The 19,359-nt window shown below is 41.5% G+C and overlaps 2 protein-coding genes across 7 annotated transcripts in view; both read left to right on the top strand.

The window, feature by feature from the left end:
- The window catches only part of LOC139385528 (elastin-like), a 107,280-nt gene extending 90,903 nt beyond the window's left edge, over window positions 1–16,377 (top strand). For all 6 annotated transcript variants that reach the window (XM_071130650.1, XM_071130656.1, XM_071130653.1 and 3 more), the window contains 2 exons: window positions 14,311–14,379; window positions 14,514–16,377. In XM_071130650.1, the coding sequence (XP_070986751.1) occupies window positions 14,311–14,379; window positions 14,514–14,563 (119 nt within the window). In that variant the 3' untranslated portion in view covers window positions 14,564–16,377. The remainder of the gene's footprint in view (window positions 1–14,310; window positions 14,380–14,513) is intronic.
- Window positions 16,378–16,792: 415 nt separating this feature from the next.
- Window positions 16,793–19,359, top strand: part of LOC139385972 (LIM domain kinase 1-like) — an 89,578-nt gene continuing 87,011 nt past the window's right edge. Inside the window, exon 1 of the mRNA XM_071131288.1 lies at window positions 16,793–16,939. Within this exon, the coding sequence (XP_070987389.1) occupies window positions 16,882–16,939 (58 nt within the window). The 5' untranslated portion in view covers window positions 16,793–16,881. The remainder of the gene's footprint in view (window positions 16,940–19,359) is intronic.

The raw sequence follows: 19,359 nt of genomic DNA, 5'->3' as shown, positions 1-19,359 counted from the left end.
ATTGTTTTTTTCCCTCATCAATCTACACACAATACCCCATAATGACAAACAGTTTTTTATTTTGGGGGGCTAATTTATATAAAAAAAACAGAAATATTACATTTTACATAAGTATTCAGACCCTTTACTCAGTACTTTGTTGAAGCCCTTTTGGCAGCAATTACAGAATCGAGTCTTCTTGGATATGCCGATACAAGCTTGGCACACCTGTATTTGGGGAGTACAGCCCATTCTTCTCTGCAGATCCTCTCAAGCTCTGTCAGGTTGGATGGGGAGCGTTGCTGCACAGTTATTTTCAGGTCTCTCTAGAGATGTTCGATCGGGTTCAAGTCCAGGCTCTGGCTGGGCCACTCAAGAACATTCAGAGATTTGTCCCAAAGCCACTCCTGCGCTGTCTTGGCTGTGTGCTTAGGGTTGTTGTCCTGTTGGAAGGTGAGCCGTTGCCCCAGTCTCATGTCCTGAGCACTCTGGAGCTGTTTTTTATCAAGGATCTTTCTGTACTTTGCTCTGTTCATCTTACCCTTGATCCTGACTAGTCTCCCAGTCCCTACCACTGAAAAACATCCCCACAGTATGATGCTGCCACCACCATGTTTCACCATAGGAATGGTGTCAGGTTTCCTCCAGATGTGACGCTTGCCATTCAGGCCAAAGTGTTCAATCTTGGTTTCATCAGACCAGAGAATCTTGTTTCTCATGGTCAGAGTCCTTTAGGTGCCTTTTTGGCAAACTCCAAGCGGACTGCCATGTGCCTTTTACTGAGGAGTGGCATCCGTTTGGTCACTCTACCATAAAGGCCTGATTGGTGGAGTGCTGCAGAGATGGTTGTCCTTCTGGAAGGTTCTCATATATCCACAGAGGAACTCTAAAGCTCTGTCAGAGTAACCATCGGGTTCTTGGTGACCCCTAACCAACTCCCTTCTCCCCCAATTGATCAGCTCTAGGAAGAGTCTTGGTGGTTCCAAACTTCTTCCATTTAAGAATGATGAAGGGCACTGTGTTCTTGGGGACCATCAATGCTGCAGAAACCCTTCCCCAGATCTGTGCCTCGACACAATCCTTTTTTGGAGCTCTACAGACTATTCCTTTGACCTCCACTTAGTTTTTGCTCTGACATGCACTATCAACTGTGGGACCTTAAACAGACAGTTCTGTCCCTTTCCAAATCATGTCCAATCAATTGAATTTACAACAGGTGAACTCCAATCAAGTTGTAGAAACATCTCAAGGATGATCAATGGAAACAGGATGCACCTGAGCTCAATTTTGAGTCTCATAGCAAGTCAAATCAAATCAAATTTATTTATAAAGCCCTTCGTACATCAGCTGATATCTCAAAGTGCTGTACAGAAACCCAGCCTAAAACTCCAAACAGCAAGCAATGCAGGTGTAGAAGCACGGTGGCTAGGAAAAACTCCCTAGAAAGGCCAAAACCTAGGAAGAAACCTAGAGAGGAACCAGGCTATGTGGGGTGGCCAGTCCTCTTCTAGCTGTGCCGGGTGGAGATTATAACAGAACATGGCCAAGATGTTCAAATGTTCATAAATGACCAGCATGGTCAAATAATAATAATCACAGGCAGAACAGTTGAAACTGCAGCAGCAGCACAGCCAGGTGGACTGGGGACAGCAAGGAGTCATCATGTCAGGTAGTCCTGAGGCATGGTCCTAGGAATCAGGTCCTCCGAGAGAGAGAAAGAAAGAGAGAATTAGAGAGAGCATACTTAAATTCACACAGGACACCGGATAGGACAGGAGAAGTACTCCAGATATAACAAACTGAACCTAGCCCCCCGACACATAAACTACTGCAGTATAAATACTGGAGGCTGAGACAGGAGGGGTCAGGAGACACTGTGGCCCCATCCAAGGACACCCCCAGACAGGGCCAAACAGGAAGGATATAACCCCACCCACTTTGCCAAAGCACAGCCCCCACACCACTAGAGGGATATCTTCAACCACCAACTTACCATCCTGAGACAAGGCCGAGTATAGCCAACAAAGTTCTCCACCACGGCACAACCCAAGGGGGGGCACCAACCCAGACAGGAAGATCACATCAGTGACTCAACCCACTCAAGTGACGCACCCCTCCTAGGAACGGTATGAAAGAGCCCTAGTAAGCCAGTGACTCAGCCCCTGTAATAGGGTTTGAGGCATAGAATCCCAGTGGAAAGAGGGGAAGGCAGAGACAGCAAGGGCGGTTCATTGCTCCAGAGCCTTTCCGTTCGCCTTCACACTCCTGGGCCAGACTACACTCAATCATATGACCCACTGAAGAAATTAGTCTTCAGTAAAGACTTAAAGGTTGAGACCGAGTTTGCGTCTCTCACATGGGTAGGCAGACCATTCCATAAAAATGGAGCTCTATAGGAGAAAGCTTTGCCTCCAGCTGTTTGCTTAGAAATTCTAGGGACAATTAGGAGGCCTGCGTCTTGTGACCGTAGCGTACATGTAGGTATGTACGGCAGGACCAAATCAGAGAGATAGGTAGGAGCAAGCCCATGTAATGCTTTGTGGGTTAGCAGTAAAACCTTGAAATCAGCCTTTGCCTTGACAGGAAGCCAGTGTAGGGAGGCTAGCACTGGAGTAATATGATCACATTTTTTTGGTTCTAGTCAGGATTCTAGCAGCCCTATTTGGCACTAACTGAAGTTTATTTAGTGCTTTATCCGGGTAGCCGGAAAGTAGAGCATTGCAGTAGTCTAACCTAGAAGTGACAAAAGCATGGATTAATTTTTCTGCATCATTTTTGGACAGAAAGTTTCTGATTTTTGCAATGTTACGTAGATGGAAAAAAGCTGTCCTTGAAACAGTCTTGATATGTTCTTCGAAAGAGAGATCAGGGTCCAGAGTAACGCCGAGGTCCTTCACAGTTTTAGTTGAGACGACTGTACAACCATTAAGATTAATTGTCAGATTCAACAGAAGATCTCTTTGATTCTTGGGACCTAGAAAGAGCATCTCTGTTTTGTCCGAGTTTAAAAGTAGAAAGTTTGCAGCCATCCACTTCCTTATGTCTGAAACACATGCTTCTAGCGAGGGCAATTTTGGGGCTTCACCATGTTTCATTGAAATGTACAGCTGTGTGTCATCCGCATAGCAGTGAAAGTTAACATTATGTTTTCGAATGACATCCCCAAGAGGTAAAATATATAGTGAAAACAATAGTTGTCCTAAAACGGAACCTTATGGAACAGAACCTGCGCAACAGCCTTTTCTAAAATTTTTGAGAGGAATGGAAGATTCGATAGAGTTTGGTACACATCCGCTGGATAGAGAGCCGTTTATTATGTTCAACATAGGAGGGCCAAGCACAGGAAGCAGCTCTTTCGGTAGTTTAGTTGGAATAGGGTCCAGTATGCAGCTTGATGGTTTAGAGGCCATGATTATTTTCATCATTGTGTCAAGAGATATAGTACTAAAACACTTGAGCGTCTCTCTTGATCCTAGGTCCTGGCAGAGTTGTGCAGACTCAGGACAACTGAGCTTTGAAGGAATACGCAGATTTAAAGAGGAGTCCGTAATTTGCTTTCTAATAATCATGATCTTTTCCTCAAAGAAGTTCATGAATTTATCACTGCTAAAGTGAAAGCCATCCTCTCTTGGGGAATGCTGCTTTTTAGTTAGCTTTGCGACAGTATCAAAAAGGAATTTCGGATTGTTCTTATTTTCCTCAATTAAGTTGGAAAAATAGGATGATCGAGCAGCAGTAAGGGCTCTTCGATACTGCACGGTACTGTCTTTCCAAGCTAGTCGGAAGACTTCCAGTTTGGTGTGGCGCCATTTCCGTTCCAATTTTCTGGAAGCTTGCTTCAGAGCTCGGGTATTTTTTGTCTTTCCAAGCTAGTCGGAAGTCTTCCAGTTTGGTGTGGCGCCATTTCCGTTCCAATTTTCTGGAAGCTTGCTTCAGAGCTCGGGTATTTTCTGTGTACCAGGGAGCTAGTTTCTTATGAGAAATGTTTTTAGTTTTTAGGGGTGCAACTGCATCTAGGGTATTGTGCAAGGTTAAATTGAGTTCCTCAGTTAGGTGGTTAACTGATTTTTGTCCTCTGACGTCCTTGGGTAGACAGAGGGAATCTGGAAGGACATCAAGGTATCTTTGTGTTGTTTGTGAATTTATAGCACGACTTTTGATGTTCCTTGGTTGGGGTCTGAGCAGATTATTTGTTGCAATTGCAAACGTAATAAAATGGTGGTCCGATAGTCCAGGATTATGAGGAAAAACATTAAGATCCACAATATTTATTCCCTGGGACAAAACTAGGTCCAGAGTATGACTGTGACAGTGAGTGGGTCCAGAGACATGTTGGACAAAACCCACTGAGTCGATGATGGCTCCGAAAGCCTTTTGGAGTGGGTCTGTGGACTTTTCCATGTGAATATTAAAGTCACCAAAGATTAGAATATTATCTGCTATGACTACAAGGTCCGATAGGAATTCAGGGAACTCAATGAGGAACGCTGTACATGGCCCAGGAGGCCTGTAAACAGTAGCTATAAAAAGTGATTGAGTAGGCTGCATAGATTTCATGACTAGAAGCTCAAAAGACAAAAACTGCATTTTTTTTGGTAAATTGAAATTTGCTATCATACAGTGCCTTGCGAAAGTATTCGGCCCCCTTGAACTTTGCGACCTTTTGCCACATTTCAGGCTTCAAACATAAAGATATAAAACTGTATTTTTTTGTGAAGAATCAACAACAAGTGGGACACAATCATGAAGTGGAACGACATTTATTGGATATTTCAAACTTTTTTAACAAATCAAAAACTGAAAAATTTGGCGTGCAAAATGATTCATCCCCCTTAAGTTAATACTTTGTAGCGCCACCTTTTGCTGCGATTACAGCTGTAAGTCGCTTGGGGTATGTCTCTATCAGTTTTGCACATCGAGAGACTGAAATTTTTTCCCATTCCTCCTTGCAAAACAGCTCGAGCTCAGTGAGGTTGGATGGAGCGCATTTGTGAACAGCAGTTTTCAGTTCATTCCACAGATTCTCGATTGGATTCAGGTCTGGACTTTGACTTGGCCATTCTAACACCTGGATATGTTTATTTTTGAACCATTCCATTGTAGATTTTGCTTTATGTTTTGGATCATTGTCTTGTTGGAAGACAAATCTCCGTCCCAGTCTCAAGTCTTTTGCAGACTCCATCAGGTTTTCTTCCAGAATGGTCCTGTATTTGGCTCCATCCATCTTCCCAGCAATTTTAACCATCTTCCCTGTCCCTGCTGAAGAAAAGCAGGCCCAAACCATGATGCTGCCACCACCATGTTTGACAGTGGGGATGGTGCGTTCAGGGTGATAAGCTGTGTTGCTTTTACGCCAAACATAACGTTTTGCATTGTTGCCAAAAAGTTCAATTTTGGTTTCATCTGACCAGAGCACCTTCTTCCACATGTTTGGTGTGTCTCCCAGGTGGCTTGTGGCAAACTTTAAACAACACTTTTTATGGATATCTTTAAGAAATGGCTTTCTTCTTGCCACTCTTCCATAAAGGCCAGATTTGTGCAATATACGACTGATTGTTGTCCTATGGACAGAGTCTCCCACCTCAGCTGTAGATCTCTGCAGTTCATCCAGAGTGATCATGGGCCTCTTGGCTGCATCTCTGATCAGTTTTCTCCTTGTATGAGCTGAAAGTTTAGAGGGACGGCCAGGTCTTGGTAGATTTGCAGTGGTCTGATACTCCTTCCATTTCAATATTATCGCTTGCACAGTGCTCCTTGGGATGTTTAAAGCTTGGGAAATCTTTTTGTATCCAAATCCGGCTTTAAACTTCTTCACAACAGTATCTCGGACCTGCCTGGTGTGTTCCTTGTTCTTCATGATGCTCTCTGCGCATTTAACGGACCTCTGAGACTATCACAGTGCAGGTGCATTTATACGGAGACTTGATTACACACAGGTGGATTGTATTCATCATCATTAGTCATTTAGGTCAACATTGGATCATTCAGAGATCCTCACTGAACTTCTGGAGATAGTTTGCTGCCACGAAAGTAAAGGGGCTGAATAATTTTGCACGCCCAATTTTTCAGTTTTTGATTTGTTAAAAAAGTTTTAAATATCCAATAAATGTCGTTCCACTTCATGATTGTGTCCCACTTGTTGTTGATTCTTCACAAAAAAATACAGTTTTATATCTTTATGTTTGAAGCCTGAAATGTGGCAAAAGGTCGCAAAGTTCACAGGAGCCGAATACTTTCGCAAGGCACTGTAAATGTTAGCAACACCTCCGCCTTTGCGGGATATGGTCACTAGTGTAGCCAGGAGGTGAGGCCTCATTTAACACAGTAAATTCATCAGGCTTAAGCCATGTTTCAGTCAGTCCAATCACATCAAGATTATGATCAGTGATTAGTTAATTGACTATAATTGCCTTTGAAGTAAGGGATCTAACATGAAGTAGCCCTATTTTGAGATGTGAGGTATCATGATCTCTTTCAATAATGACAGGAATGGAGGAGGTCTTTATCCTAGTGAGATTGTTAAGGCGAACACCGCCATGTTTAGTTTTGCCCAACCTAGGTCGAGGCACAGACACGGTCTCAATGGGGATAGCTGAGCTGACTACACTGACTGTGCTAGTGGTAGACTCCACTATGCTGGCAGGCTGGCTAACAGCCTGCTGCCTGACCTGCACCCTATTTCATTGTGGAGCTAGAGCCCTGTCTATGTTGGTAGACAAGATGAGAGCACCCCTCCAGCTAGGATGGAGTCCGTCACTCCTCAGCAGGTCAGGCTTGGTCCTGTTTGTGGGTGAGTCCCAGAAAGAGGGCCAATTATCTACACATTCTATCTTTTGGGAGGGGCAGAAAACAGTTTTCAACCAGCGATTGAGTTGTGAGACTCTGCTGTAGAGCTCATCACTCCCCCTAACTGGGAGGGGGCCAAAGACAATTACTCGATGCCGACACATCTTTCTAGCTGATTTACACGCTGAAGCTATGTTGCGCTTGGTGATCTCTGACTGTTTCATCCTAACATCGTTGGTGCCGACGTGGATAACAATATCTCTATACCCTCTACACTCGCCAGTTTTAGCTTTAGCCAGCACCATCTTCAGATTAGCCTTAACGTCGGTAGCCCTGCCCCCTGGTAAACAGTGTATGATCGCTGGATGATTCGTTTTAAGTCTAATACTGCGGGTAATGGAGTCGCCAATGACTAGAGTTTTCAATTTGTCAGAGCTAATGGTGGGAAGTTTCGGTGCCTCAGACCCCGTAACGAGAGGAGTAGAGACCAGAGAAGGCTCGGCCTCTGACTCCGACTCGCTGCTTAATGGGGAAAACCGGTTGAAAGTTTCTGTCGGCTGAATGGGCGACACCGGTTGAGCATTCCTACAGCATTTCCCTCCAGAAACTGTGAGAAAGTTGTCCGGCTGCGGGGACCGTGCGAGGGGATTTATACTAACGTTACTATCTGTACTTACTGGTGGCACAGACGCTGTTTCATCCTTTTCTACACTGAAATTACCCTTGCCTAACGATTGCGTCTGAAGCTGGGCTTGTAGCACAGCTATCCTCGCCGTAAGGCGATCGTTCTCCTGTATATTATGAGTACAGCGACTGCAATTAGAAGGCATCATGTTAATGTTGCTACTTAGCTTCGGCTGTTGGAGGTCCTGACGAACCACGTCCAGGTAAAGCGTCCGGAGTGAAAAAGTTGAATAAAAATAAAAAGTTGAGGGAAAAAACAAAAATATAAACGGTAATTAAAAAGTAAAAACCGTAAAGTTGTCAAGTAGCAAAGTAAGGTTGGCAACAAAACGCACAGCAACGCGTAAACAAGTCTGCAAGTTGTGACCGGAAATGGCGTCACAATGGAAGTATGTGCAAGTGGTTTGAATACTTATGTAAATAAGGTATTACTATTTTTGTCTAATCAGAATCCACTTTTTCAGCTACAGTCCTACTCAAAAGTTTGGACACACTTACTCATTCCAGGGTTTTTCTTTATTTGTACTCTTTTCTACATCAAAACTATGAAATAACATATATGGAATCATGTAGTGACCAAAAGAGTGTTGAAAAAATATATATAATATATATATATATAATATATATATATATAAATATTTTACATTTGAAATTCTTCACAGTAGCCACACTTTGCATCGATGACAGCTTTGCACACTCTTGGCATTCTCTCAACCAGCTTCATGTGGTAGTCACTCGGAATGCATTTCAATAAACAGGTGTGCCTTGTTAAAAGTTACTTCGCGGAATTTCTGTCCTCAATGTGTTTGAGCCAATCAGTTGTTTTGTGACAAGGTAGGGGTGGTATACAGAAGATAGCCCTATTTGGTAAAAGACCAAGTCCATATTATGGCAAGAACAGCTGAAATCAGCAAAGAGAAATTACAGTCCATCATTACTTTAAGACATGGTCAGTCAATTCGGAACATTTCAACAACATTTTCTTTAAGTGCAGTCGCAAAAATCATCAAGCGCTATGATGAAACTGGCTCTCAAGAGGACCGCCACAGGAAAGGAAGACCCAGAGTTTCCTCTGCTGCAGAAGACAAGTTCATTAGAGTTAACTGCCCCTCAAATTGCAGCCCAAATAAATGGTTCACAGATTTCAAGTAACAGACACATCTCAACATCAACTGTTCAGAGGAGATTGTGTCAATCAGGCCTTTGTGGTTGAATTTCTGCAAAGAAACCACTATTAAAGGATACCAATAATAAGAAGAGACTTGCTTGGGCCAAAAAACACAATCAATGGACATTAGACCGGTGGAAATCTGTCCTTTGGTCTGATGAGTCCAAATTTGAGAATTTTGGTTCCAACCGCTGTGTCTTTGTGAGATGCAGAGTAGGTGAATGGATTATCTCTGCATGTGTGGTTTCCACCGTGAAGCATGGAGGAGGAGGTGTGATGGTGTGGGGTTGCTTTGCTGGTGACACTGTCTGTGATTTATTTAGAATTCAAGGCACACTTAACTAGCAGGGCTACCACAGCATTCTGCAGCGATACCCCATCCCAATTGGTTTGCGCATAGTGGGACTATCATTTGTTTTTCAACTGGACAATGACCCAAAACACACCTCCAGGCTGTGTAAGGGAATTTGACCAAGAAGGAGAATGATGGAGGGATGCATCAGATGACCTGGCCTCCATAATCACCCGACCTCAACCCAATTGAGATGTTTTTTTGATGAGTTGGACCGCAGAGTGAAAGAAAAGCAGCCAACAAGTGCTGAGCATATGTGGGAACTCCTTCAAGATTGTTGGAAAAGCATTTCAGGTAGGGATGCACAATATATCGGTGAACATATTGGAATTGGGCGATATTAGCTAAAAATGCCAACATCGGTATCGGCCGATGTCTACTTTAACACCGATGTGCAACACCAATGTCAAAGCTGATGTGCATACCTATATAACGTAGGTACGTGCCGTAATGACGCCACATAAAATGTTGCGCTACACGTGCAACACAGCATTCATAACCTAGCCCACAATGGCTGCTGTGTTGATCGAGCAGTCAACAAGTCGAGCAGTCATTTGAAAGAGTAAGAAAATTTCAGCGAGACGACTCAAAAGGCGAAATCCTTTAAGGCCAAGATAATGGAATTCATTGCCCTTGACACTCAACCGTTCTCTGTCGTGGGTGATGTTGGCTTTCGCCGACTAGTCGAGCACCGGTACACACTACCAAGTGCGCTATTTTTCCGATGTTGTTCTACCGGAGTTATACAATAATAGTGCCACTGCTATTATCTTCAAGACACACATACTATGGAATGCCGTTTGGGTCTTTGCATGTCAAAAAATATATAGTAGCACTGTCAAAGCTATACAAAAAAGTCTGCAAACAAGCAAATACCGGTCATGAACGATGTGTTTACAATACCACGTTGATAATTAAGCATAATTTGTTCGACCGCAACTTCTGGAGTAGGTAGCTTTAGCTTGGTACCTAGCTAGCACCAATACAACCAGCCTGAAAACAATGACCAGTAGAAACTGCAGTCATTTTCATTATTCTTCGCAATGATTTAGGAATCCTTGTGAGTAAGTATTAGCTAGATTGCCACTTGTTGTTCGCCTATTGAAATTGAACTTCAGTTCATGAAAATGAATAGCTAGCCAGCTACTTAACCCTGTTGCCCAAAGCTAATGTTATAAGCAACCAGCTAGTGTCATCTGGCTATTGAGGCTCGACCGGACTTAGTTATGTGTTGTGAAGCTAGCCACAATAAGGATTAGGCACAACAGTGGAATTTGCGGTTTGCCTTCAAGCTTCACATAGATGGGTCCGACCACCATTAAGATCAAATTCTTATTTACATTGACGGCCTACCCCAGCCAAACCCGGATGACGTTGGGTCAATTGTGCGCCGCCCAATGGGACTCCCAATCACGGCCGGATGTGATACAGCCTGGATTCGAACCAGGGACTGTAGTGATGCCTCTTGCACTGAGATGCAGTGCCGCCTTAGAGCGCTGGGTGTGTGTGTGTTAACTATTTAACTGTATTAGAATGCTTAAAAGGACGCTAAAATGTTAAATATTGGGTATTGGTATCGATTTCTTTGGCAAGGACAATATCGGATACCGGTATGGGCCAAAAATGTCATATAGGTGCATCACTAATTTCAGGTGAAGCTGGTTGAGAGATTGCCAAGAGTGTGCAAAGCTGTCATCAAGGCAAAGGGTGGCTACTAAAATATTTTGATTTGTTTAACACTTTTTTGGTTACTACAGGATTCCATATGTGTTATTTCCTAGTTTTGATGTCTTCACTATTATTGTATAATGTAGAAAATAGTCAAAAAAAAATGAAAAAACCCTTGAATGAGTAGGTATGTCCAAACCTTTGACTGGTACTTAGTAGATAGTCGTCAGCCTTTTGCTCACATAGGTGGGAGGTGTGTTTTTATATAACTATTTTAACCTTTCACGCATTTACAATGGCAAATCTACAAATGCCAAATGATGTGCTATTGCCAATAATCTGTGCTAATGCAGTATCATAAATTATTATGACTGGTTGTTATGACTTGTCATCATGCCCTCATGCCATCAAGTCATCAATGTAGGCCCCTTTATGGTGCATAGATCAAGTATTATTCACATTATATTACACACATACTGATCACACCTCTGAGTACACCCTGCACCCCTACTGTAGGAGACCTGCAGTTCAAATCATTACATTTGTAATAGCTTAGAATTATTCATTAACACTATCGATTTAGGGCATCCTATGCAGTCGCAGCACAAGTGAATATCAATAGCTCCTCTATATTTAGCATATGCGGCTAGCCAACCAATTATTGTGGGAAGCTGCTATAGACCACTAAGTGCTAACAGTGAGTGTCTGGATAATATGTGTGAAATGCTTGATAATGTATGTGATATCAACAGAGAAGTATATATTCTGGGTGATTTAAATATTGACTGGCTATCATCAAGCTGCCCACTCAGGAAAAAACTTCAAACTGTAACCAGTGCCTACAACCTGGATCAAGTTGTCAGTCAACCTACCGGGGTAGTTACAAACAGCACAGGAATTAAATCATCAACATGTATTGATCACATCTTTGCTAATGCTACAAATATTTGCTTTAAAGCAGTATCCAAATCCATAGGATGTAGTGATAACAATATAATAGCCATATCTAGGAAAACCAAAGTTCCAAAGGCTGGGCCTAATATAGTGTATATGAGGTCATACAATAAGTTTTGTAGTGATTCATATGTTGATCATGTAAACTAAATTTGCTGGTCTGTGGTTTTTAATGAGGAACAACCAGACGCTGCACTTGACGCATTTTTGAAACTACTTATACCAGTTACAAATAAGCACACATTAAGAAAATTACTGTAAAAACGGTTAAATCCCCTTGGATTGATGAGGAATTTAAAAATTGTATGGTTGAGAGGTATGAGGCAAAAGGTGGCAATTAAGTCTGGCAGCCCAACTGATTGGCAAACATACTGCAAATTAAGAAATCATGTGACTAAACTAAATAAAAATAAACTAAACTATGAAACAAAGATAAATTATATAAACAATTATAGTAAAAAGCTCTGGAGCACCTTAAAATAAATTTTTGGGAAAAAAGCCAACTCGGCTCATTCATTCATTGATCAGATGGCTCATTCATCACAAAGCCCACTGATAATACAAACTACTTTAATTACTTTTTCATTGGCAAGATAAGCAAACTTAGGGATGACATTCCAGCAACAAATGCTGATACTACACATCCAAGTATATCGGACCAAAATATGAAAGACAAGAATTGTACTTTTGAATTCCGTAAAGTCCGTGTGGAAGAGGTGAAAAAAATAGTGTCTATCAACAATGACAACCCACCGAGGTCTGACAATCTGGATGGAAAATTACTGAGGATAATAGCAGACGAAATTGCCACTCCTATTTGCCTCGTCTTCAATTTAAGCCTACTAGAGTGCGTGTGCCCTCAGGTCTGGAGGGAAGCTAAAGTTCTTCCGCTACCCAAGAATAGTAAAGCTCCCTTTATTGGCTCAAATAGCCGACCAATCAGCCTGTTACCAACCCTTAGTAAACTTCTGGAAAAAATTGTGTTTGACTAGATACAATGCTATTTCACTGTAAACAAATTGACAACAGTATTTCAGCATGCTTATAGGGAAGGACACTCAACAAGTGCAGAACTTACACAAATGACTGATGATTGGCTGAGAGAAATTGATGAGAAAATGATTGTGGGGGCTGTCTTGTTAGACTTCAGTGCAGCTTTTGACATTATTGATCATAGTCTGCTGCTGGAAAAACGTATGTGTTATGGCTTTACACCCCCTGCTATAATGTGGATATAGAGTTACTTGTCTAACAGAACACAGAGGGTGTTCTTTAATGGAAGCCTCTCAAATATAATCCAGTTAGAATCAGGAATTCCCCAGGGTAGCTGTTTAGGCCCCATGCTTTTTCCAATTTTTACTAATAACATTCCACTGACTTTGAGTAAAGCCAGAGTGTCTATGTATGAGGATGACTCAACACTATACACGTCAGTTACTACAGCGACTGAAATGACTGCAACACTCAACAAAGAGCTGCAGTTAGTTTCAGAGTGGGTGGCAAGGAATAAGTTAGCCCTACATATTTCTAAAACTAAAAGCATTGTATTTGGAACAAAACACTCACTAAACCCAAAACCTCAATTAAATATTGTAATAAATAATATAGAAATTGAGCAAGTTGAGATGACTAAACTGCTTGGAGTAACCCTAGTTTGTAAACTGTCATGGTCAAAACATATTGATGCAGTAGTAGTAACTAAAATGGGGAGAAGTCTGTCTATAATAAGTCTGTCTATAATAAAGTGATCCTACAGACCCTAGTTTTGTTGCACCTGGACTACTGTTCAGTCATTTGGTCAGGTGCCACAAAAAAGGACTTAGGAAAATTGCAATGGGCTCAGAACAGGGCAGCACGGCTGGCCCTTGGCCCTTGGATATACACAGAGAGCAAATATTAATAATATGCATGTCAATCTCTCCTGGCTGAAAGCTGAGGAGAAGTTGACTTCCTCACTACTTTTATTTTTGTTTATGACATGTTGAATGCACCGAGCTGTCTGTCTAAACTACTGGCACACAGCTCAGACACCCATGCTTACCCAACAAACAATGCCACAAGAGGTCTCTTCACAGTCCCCAAGTCCAGCACAGACTATGGGAGGCATACAGTTGTACATAGAGCCATGACTACATGGAACTCTATTCCACATCAAGTAACTGATGCAAGCAGCAAAATTAGATTTAAAAAACAGATCAAAAAACACATTATGGACCAGCGGGGACTGTGAAGCAACACAAACATTGGCAAAGACAAATGCACACACACACACACACAATAATATATGCACTATACATACACATGGATTTAGTACTGTAGATATGTGGTAGTGGTGGAGTATGGGCCTGAGGGCACATAGTGTGTTGTGAATGTATTGTAATGTTTTTAAAATTGTATAAACACCTTAATTTTGCTGGACCCCAGGAAGAGTAGCTGCTGCTTTGGCAGCAGCTAATGGGGATCCATAATAAATACAAATACAACCTGTTAGCATTTTTCTTGTTTGACAACCTGTTAGCATATGCTAACTCACTCACAAGGCTTCCTGGGGCTCTTGGCTGCTGTGGTCAAGCAACAGATTTCCAGAAAGTTTACTCATCTGTGCAGTGTGGTTAGAAAAACATATTAAAGCTGCTCAGGAAATGACTTGCCAACACTGTTTAAAAAATTATAATTAGTGATCACAAAAAAAACTGTGATTAACTAACTTTTTTCGCAGCCAAAGCAGCCAAGTATGGCCCACTCCAGGGCTTCTTTGGTGGGGCAGGAGGAGGAGGCTACAGACCAGGTACGATAAGACACACACTCTGGCATGTGACCAAAAAAAGACATAAATCTGATACCGAACCAAGTACAATTGCAAACCCTCTTACAAATGCATGCATTTAAAATATCCTCTCTTCCAATGTTGTTTCTCTACAGGAGGAGTTGCTGCTGGATGCCAAAGCAAATACTGTGGAAGGCAGAAGTAGAGGGTGTTCTTCAGAAGAAGTTGAACCTCAAGAAACAATGGTGCTACTGCATGATCTAGAATGTACATTTTATAGGCACAAAATCCCCCATTAGAGTATGTAAAGATATGTTGTACTTTATTTGACTCAATATATTTTTTATACAAACCCACCGACCCAGACTTTTGCACACATTTGATGTGACTTAGTGTTTTTGATTGTGCCTTTATCATTGTTCGTGGTGTTCATCAGCTCTTACTGACATGCCTGCGATGCTCCCCTTTTAGTAGTTACCAAGTGTTTGTGTGTGCATGCATGTGTGTGGGCGTTGATATGTGGCTGTGTGTCTCTCTATGTGCTTGTGAGCTTGCACATGCTGCCAGAGATGTTTGGGTATATAGGAGAATATGAAAGATTATCCAACTAGAGCCATTAAGCATGCTTTGAATGCAGAGAAGTGCTCCAAGTCAAAACCAGCACCATTCCTGTAACTGTACATCCCTCTCCATGTGCTTAGTGTCTGTGTGTACCAAAGTTGGAGCTCTTCGCATACTGACATGTCAAACCAAGGGTTGAGCTTCAAGGGGTGTGGTTAGTAAAGTGCTGATAAACTTTGGCCATGTATCTTCAGAACTGCCTCCTCTGGCTTTCTATCATCTCTGCTGCTATTTATATCCCTGGGTGAAATAGCAGTGGCATAGCATGTGTGTGTGTGGGCACAGGTTTCACAGTCAATCTGCCATCTTCAACTTTGACTATATTTTAAGGGCCATGGTGTAAGTAGCCTTCTTACCTTGATTTCTGACAAACTTGTGAAGTATGATGAGCAGGTGTTGCTCTGAATGTGGTAAAGCTGATGACAATCAATCCAAAGGTGTTCAAAAGATTTGTAGGTGATATCGTGAGTGATATTCATAGCATACATTGTGTTGGTTTGTACCCAAGACCTTTGAAACAGTGTTTTTTGTTTTTTAAGTGATTTGTATGTTTTTAGTTTTACAAAAATGTAAAAGTAAAACTGAAATTCTTTCGATACTGCTCTGGCATGTATTGTACATTATGTATGTATGAATTGAACATTTTGTTTTATTAATTACGTATACATTTTCTGGTGTGCTAGATTAAGTGCCTAGAATGTTATGCATATCTGAAATAATTCTAGTTTCACATTCAGTTATAGTTTCATTTATGTAAGTTGTTGCTCATTATTCAAGTTTCAAATGTTTCCGCTCATGAAAGTAGACTATCACCATATTTGTGTAATCTTGAATAAGGCAAAACATGTTTGTTAAAAAAATATATATATTTGGGTAATGCATTTAATCACTGATGAGAATTGTTATACTGTATATGTAAGGGCTTTTTTAATATGTGTCTGTGTGTAGGCTTCCCCTAGTCTGTGTAAATTGTGAGAGTGAGCTCCCATTTCACTCTTTACTTGAGTTAGTTACAGTTGAATAAGACTCACTAGACATTACTGACCAAATATGAATTCACTCTGTTATGAAGTTACACTACGATGAATCTTTAGGGATTGTGTGGACTGTATGTTGTAGTAATTGCCCTAGGTTATCATGACTCTCACTCGCTTTAGTTCTTGTAGCCTACCCGTAGGTCTTTTTCTGAACTGTGTGTGAGCCGCTCGGATCCGGGGCACGCCGCACCGTGTCTTCCATGCGGTGGGATAGTATTCATCTTATTTAAATGGCAAAAAAGGAGGAACGATGGGGTTTTGCACTTTTACATTTTCATGACGCACATGTGACTTGTTCCCGGTAATCCCTGCATTTTATTTGCTTAAGTAAAATAACGAAATAAAATGGTTAATAAATACACATTTGTGCCCAGGTATCCGCTTTTTTCCACCTGCACCCAAACTGCATCAACATATCAAAATGAATCAATGGCTCAAATGTTATTCAGGAACTTTAAAATGTCTGAATGTAGACTTTTACTGCAACTAGCCTATTCCAGTATGCTCTCATAGACTAGATGACTATTCTAATACAGCTATTCTGATACATCTCCTATTTCTGTGAAGGGTGCATTGCGCATCGCTTCGTCTCTCTGCCCTCAGTTGCTTTTGATTGTGCTACGCAGACCAAATTTCCAGGGATTGTTGTCGGTTGGCCAACCCATATTTTCCGGTCCCCCAGCCTGACTGTTTCAAATCGCCCATTCTCTCCTCATCGAATGAATCGAAGTAGTATCCAGCTGTGAGGATCTAGTCTATCCGGCTTCATAAACACACAACACGAATAGCGGGGCTTTGGTCGAAGTGAGACCGGTTATCTGTTCATCAGAGTCAGGCTCTCATAGAGCTCGGAATCGGAGAGTGAATGAGGTTGATGCTGCTCTGTTGTGACTGGAAGGACGAACGTATGGGAGAGGAGGAAGGTGAGTTTAAGTTTTCGATACGCAGTTTTTCTCTGGAACCATGATAGCGGGTGCCTTGAAGCATGTGTGAGGGCGGGAGATGCTATTAGCGCGAGCGCAGTGCATCCTTCCGCGCTCGAGAACAGAGATGCTCCATTGAATTCATAATAAACGACACCATGCACACCATACACAATAAACAATAGATACATTGTGTTATGGTGTTTTTGGAGGGTTAGCTTTATGAAAAGTATTCTGTGAGAATGATCAATAAAGAATGTCCGGTATGTCCTTGTTTTGCTGCAATAACCCAAGTAGGTAACCTTAGTCGTTCTATTTTATTTCCGAGTAACACAAGCCCGCTGCATAATGCTAACAAGGCTGGGATGGTGTTTAGAAGTATAATAATGTGTATATTTCAACTGCTAATGTTTTGGTTAGTTCAATCTAATTAAATCAAAATTAAATGGGGTGTTGAAACTGCAGCGCTGCTCTAACCTAGATCAACACAACTGATACAGTTACACTTTCTTTGAAACAATACCTTTCCTTGTCATTCCATTCCTGTGAATCCATTACCTCGTTTAACCTACTTTCAAATGTAACTACACTGAACAAAAATATAAACGCAAATGTAAATTGTTGGTCCCATGTTTCATGAGCTGTTTCAAAGCCAAAACCCCTGGATGGTTGAGCATAATATACAAGGAATTTATCAAAGCTATTAATGAGAACCTTGACGACCTTGTACCTAGTCGGTGGGGATTCCGGTGGGGTGCCCCAAACCCAGGCAGTGTCAGTGCTGGCAACACTAGCTGCAGTAACCCATGGGAAGAGGGTCACACTCGGACAATCAGAGGGGGCAAAATATTGTGGTCTTGGTGGCACAAAATAATCAGAGGTCTGACTGCACAGAGATGCTTGGGAAATGGTCACAACAGGGGACCAGCATGTGTGTGTTCCTACATGATTCCATGTGTTATTTAATAGTTTTGATGTCTTCTCTATTATTCTACAATGTAGAAAATAGTTAAAATAACGAAAAACCCTTGAATGAGGTGGTGCGTCCAAACTTTTGACTGGTACTGTATAATTTTTTTTATAACTGTATATAATACAATCAAGGTGAGGGCATTGGAAATGCTTTGGTTGGTTGATCTGTTTTTGTGGCTGGCACTGTGTGCTCTTTTTAAAGGATGTGTCCCAATCGCTCAAAGGCCCTAGGATCCAGGGGGACAAGGGTGGTCTGCCAGTCACTGGGATGACAACCTAACTTGGGATGGGGTAGGTTTTAGAGGGTGGAATAGCGGAGAACAATTGGAGGTTTAGGTTTAGCAGTGCAAATATCATGGTACAGCTATATGGACACTAAATCATTATGGTACTTTCTAATGGTGAGTTTACAAGCATATATTATGATAAATAGAATTGAAACTTGTATCGCATTATGGTAAATGGTGAAATAAGTATAGCCAGTTTATAATTGTAATGGCTTAGCAGATAAGAAAAGAGAAGGAATATAATACCTATTGTTTACAGGAAACTCATTCAAAAATGTTAGATGGGGGGGTATACTTCTCCCATGAGTAAAGAAACTCAAAAGGGGTGATGGTATTAATAAACAATCATTTTTGATTTGAATGTGCAAATTGTTTAAGCGGATCCGCAAGACAGATTATTGTAATTATGTTATTGGACCATAAACAGATTTGCCTCTTTAATCTATACGGTCCAAATAATGACTTCTTTGAAAATGTATATAATAATTGATCAAGCAGTACAAGACTCTATTATTATGGTGGGGGATTATAATACGGTTTTAAATACCTCAATGGAACATAAAGGAAATTACTCTACAAACTAGCACCCTTGTGCACTTAAGGAAATGACGAATATCATGGATATATTGGAACTAGTGGATATATGGGGGCTTAAATATCCTGACCTAGTGAGTTATACAAGACGGAGGCTTAATCAAGCTAGTCGTCTTGACTATTTTCTAATGTCATTCTTGCTGGCACCAAAAGTAAAAAAATACATTTAAAAAAGTGTTGATAGGGGACAGGTAGGTCTTCCTCATGTAGCTCGTCTCCTTGTCTCTTGCAAAAGTTATACAGAACTGTCACTGCAATAATGATTGTCAGGGTCGTGTCCATCTTTGTGCAGAACCCTTCCTGTAGGCACGGGAATATTTTTTTTCCACACTCCAAAAAGTCTATCCTCTTGTCAGGATGAGAGGTGTTGTATTTCCTCTTGTCTGGTGTCTGGGCGTTTTAAAAGGGATGTTATAAGGTGCCCACGACAAGTATATCCATTGTCACCTAGTAGGTGGCCTTCAAATTCCCCCCCTTTCCAGCATTGCACACAGACGACTATTGTCAAAGATTCTGCTGTCATGGGTGGATCCTGGCCATCTAGCTACGATGTTGGTGAGCTGACCT

Source organism: Oncorhynchus clarkii, chromosome 27, assembly GCF_045791955.1.
Source record: "Oncorhynchus clarkii lewisi isolate Uvic-CL-2024 chromosome 27, UVic_Ocla_1.0, whole genome shotgun sequence".
Lineage (NCBI taxonomy): Eukaryota > Metazoa > Chordata > Actinopteri > Salmoniformes > Salmonidae > Oncorhynchus > Oncorhynchus clarkii.
The sequence above is the reverse complement of the archived record's forward strand: the minus strand, read 5'-3'. Positions and strand labels throughout refer to the sequence as shown.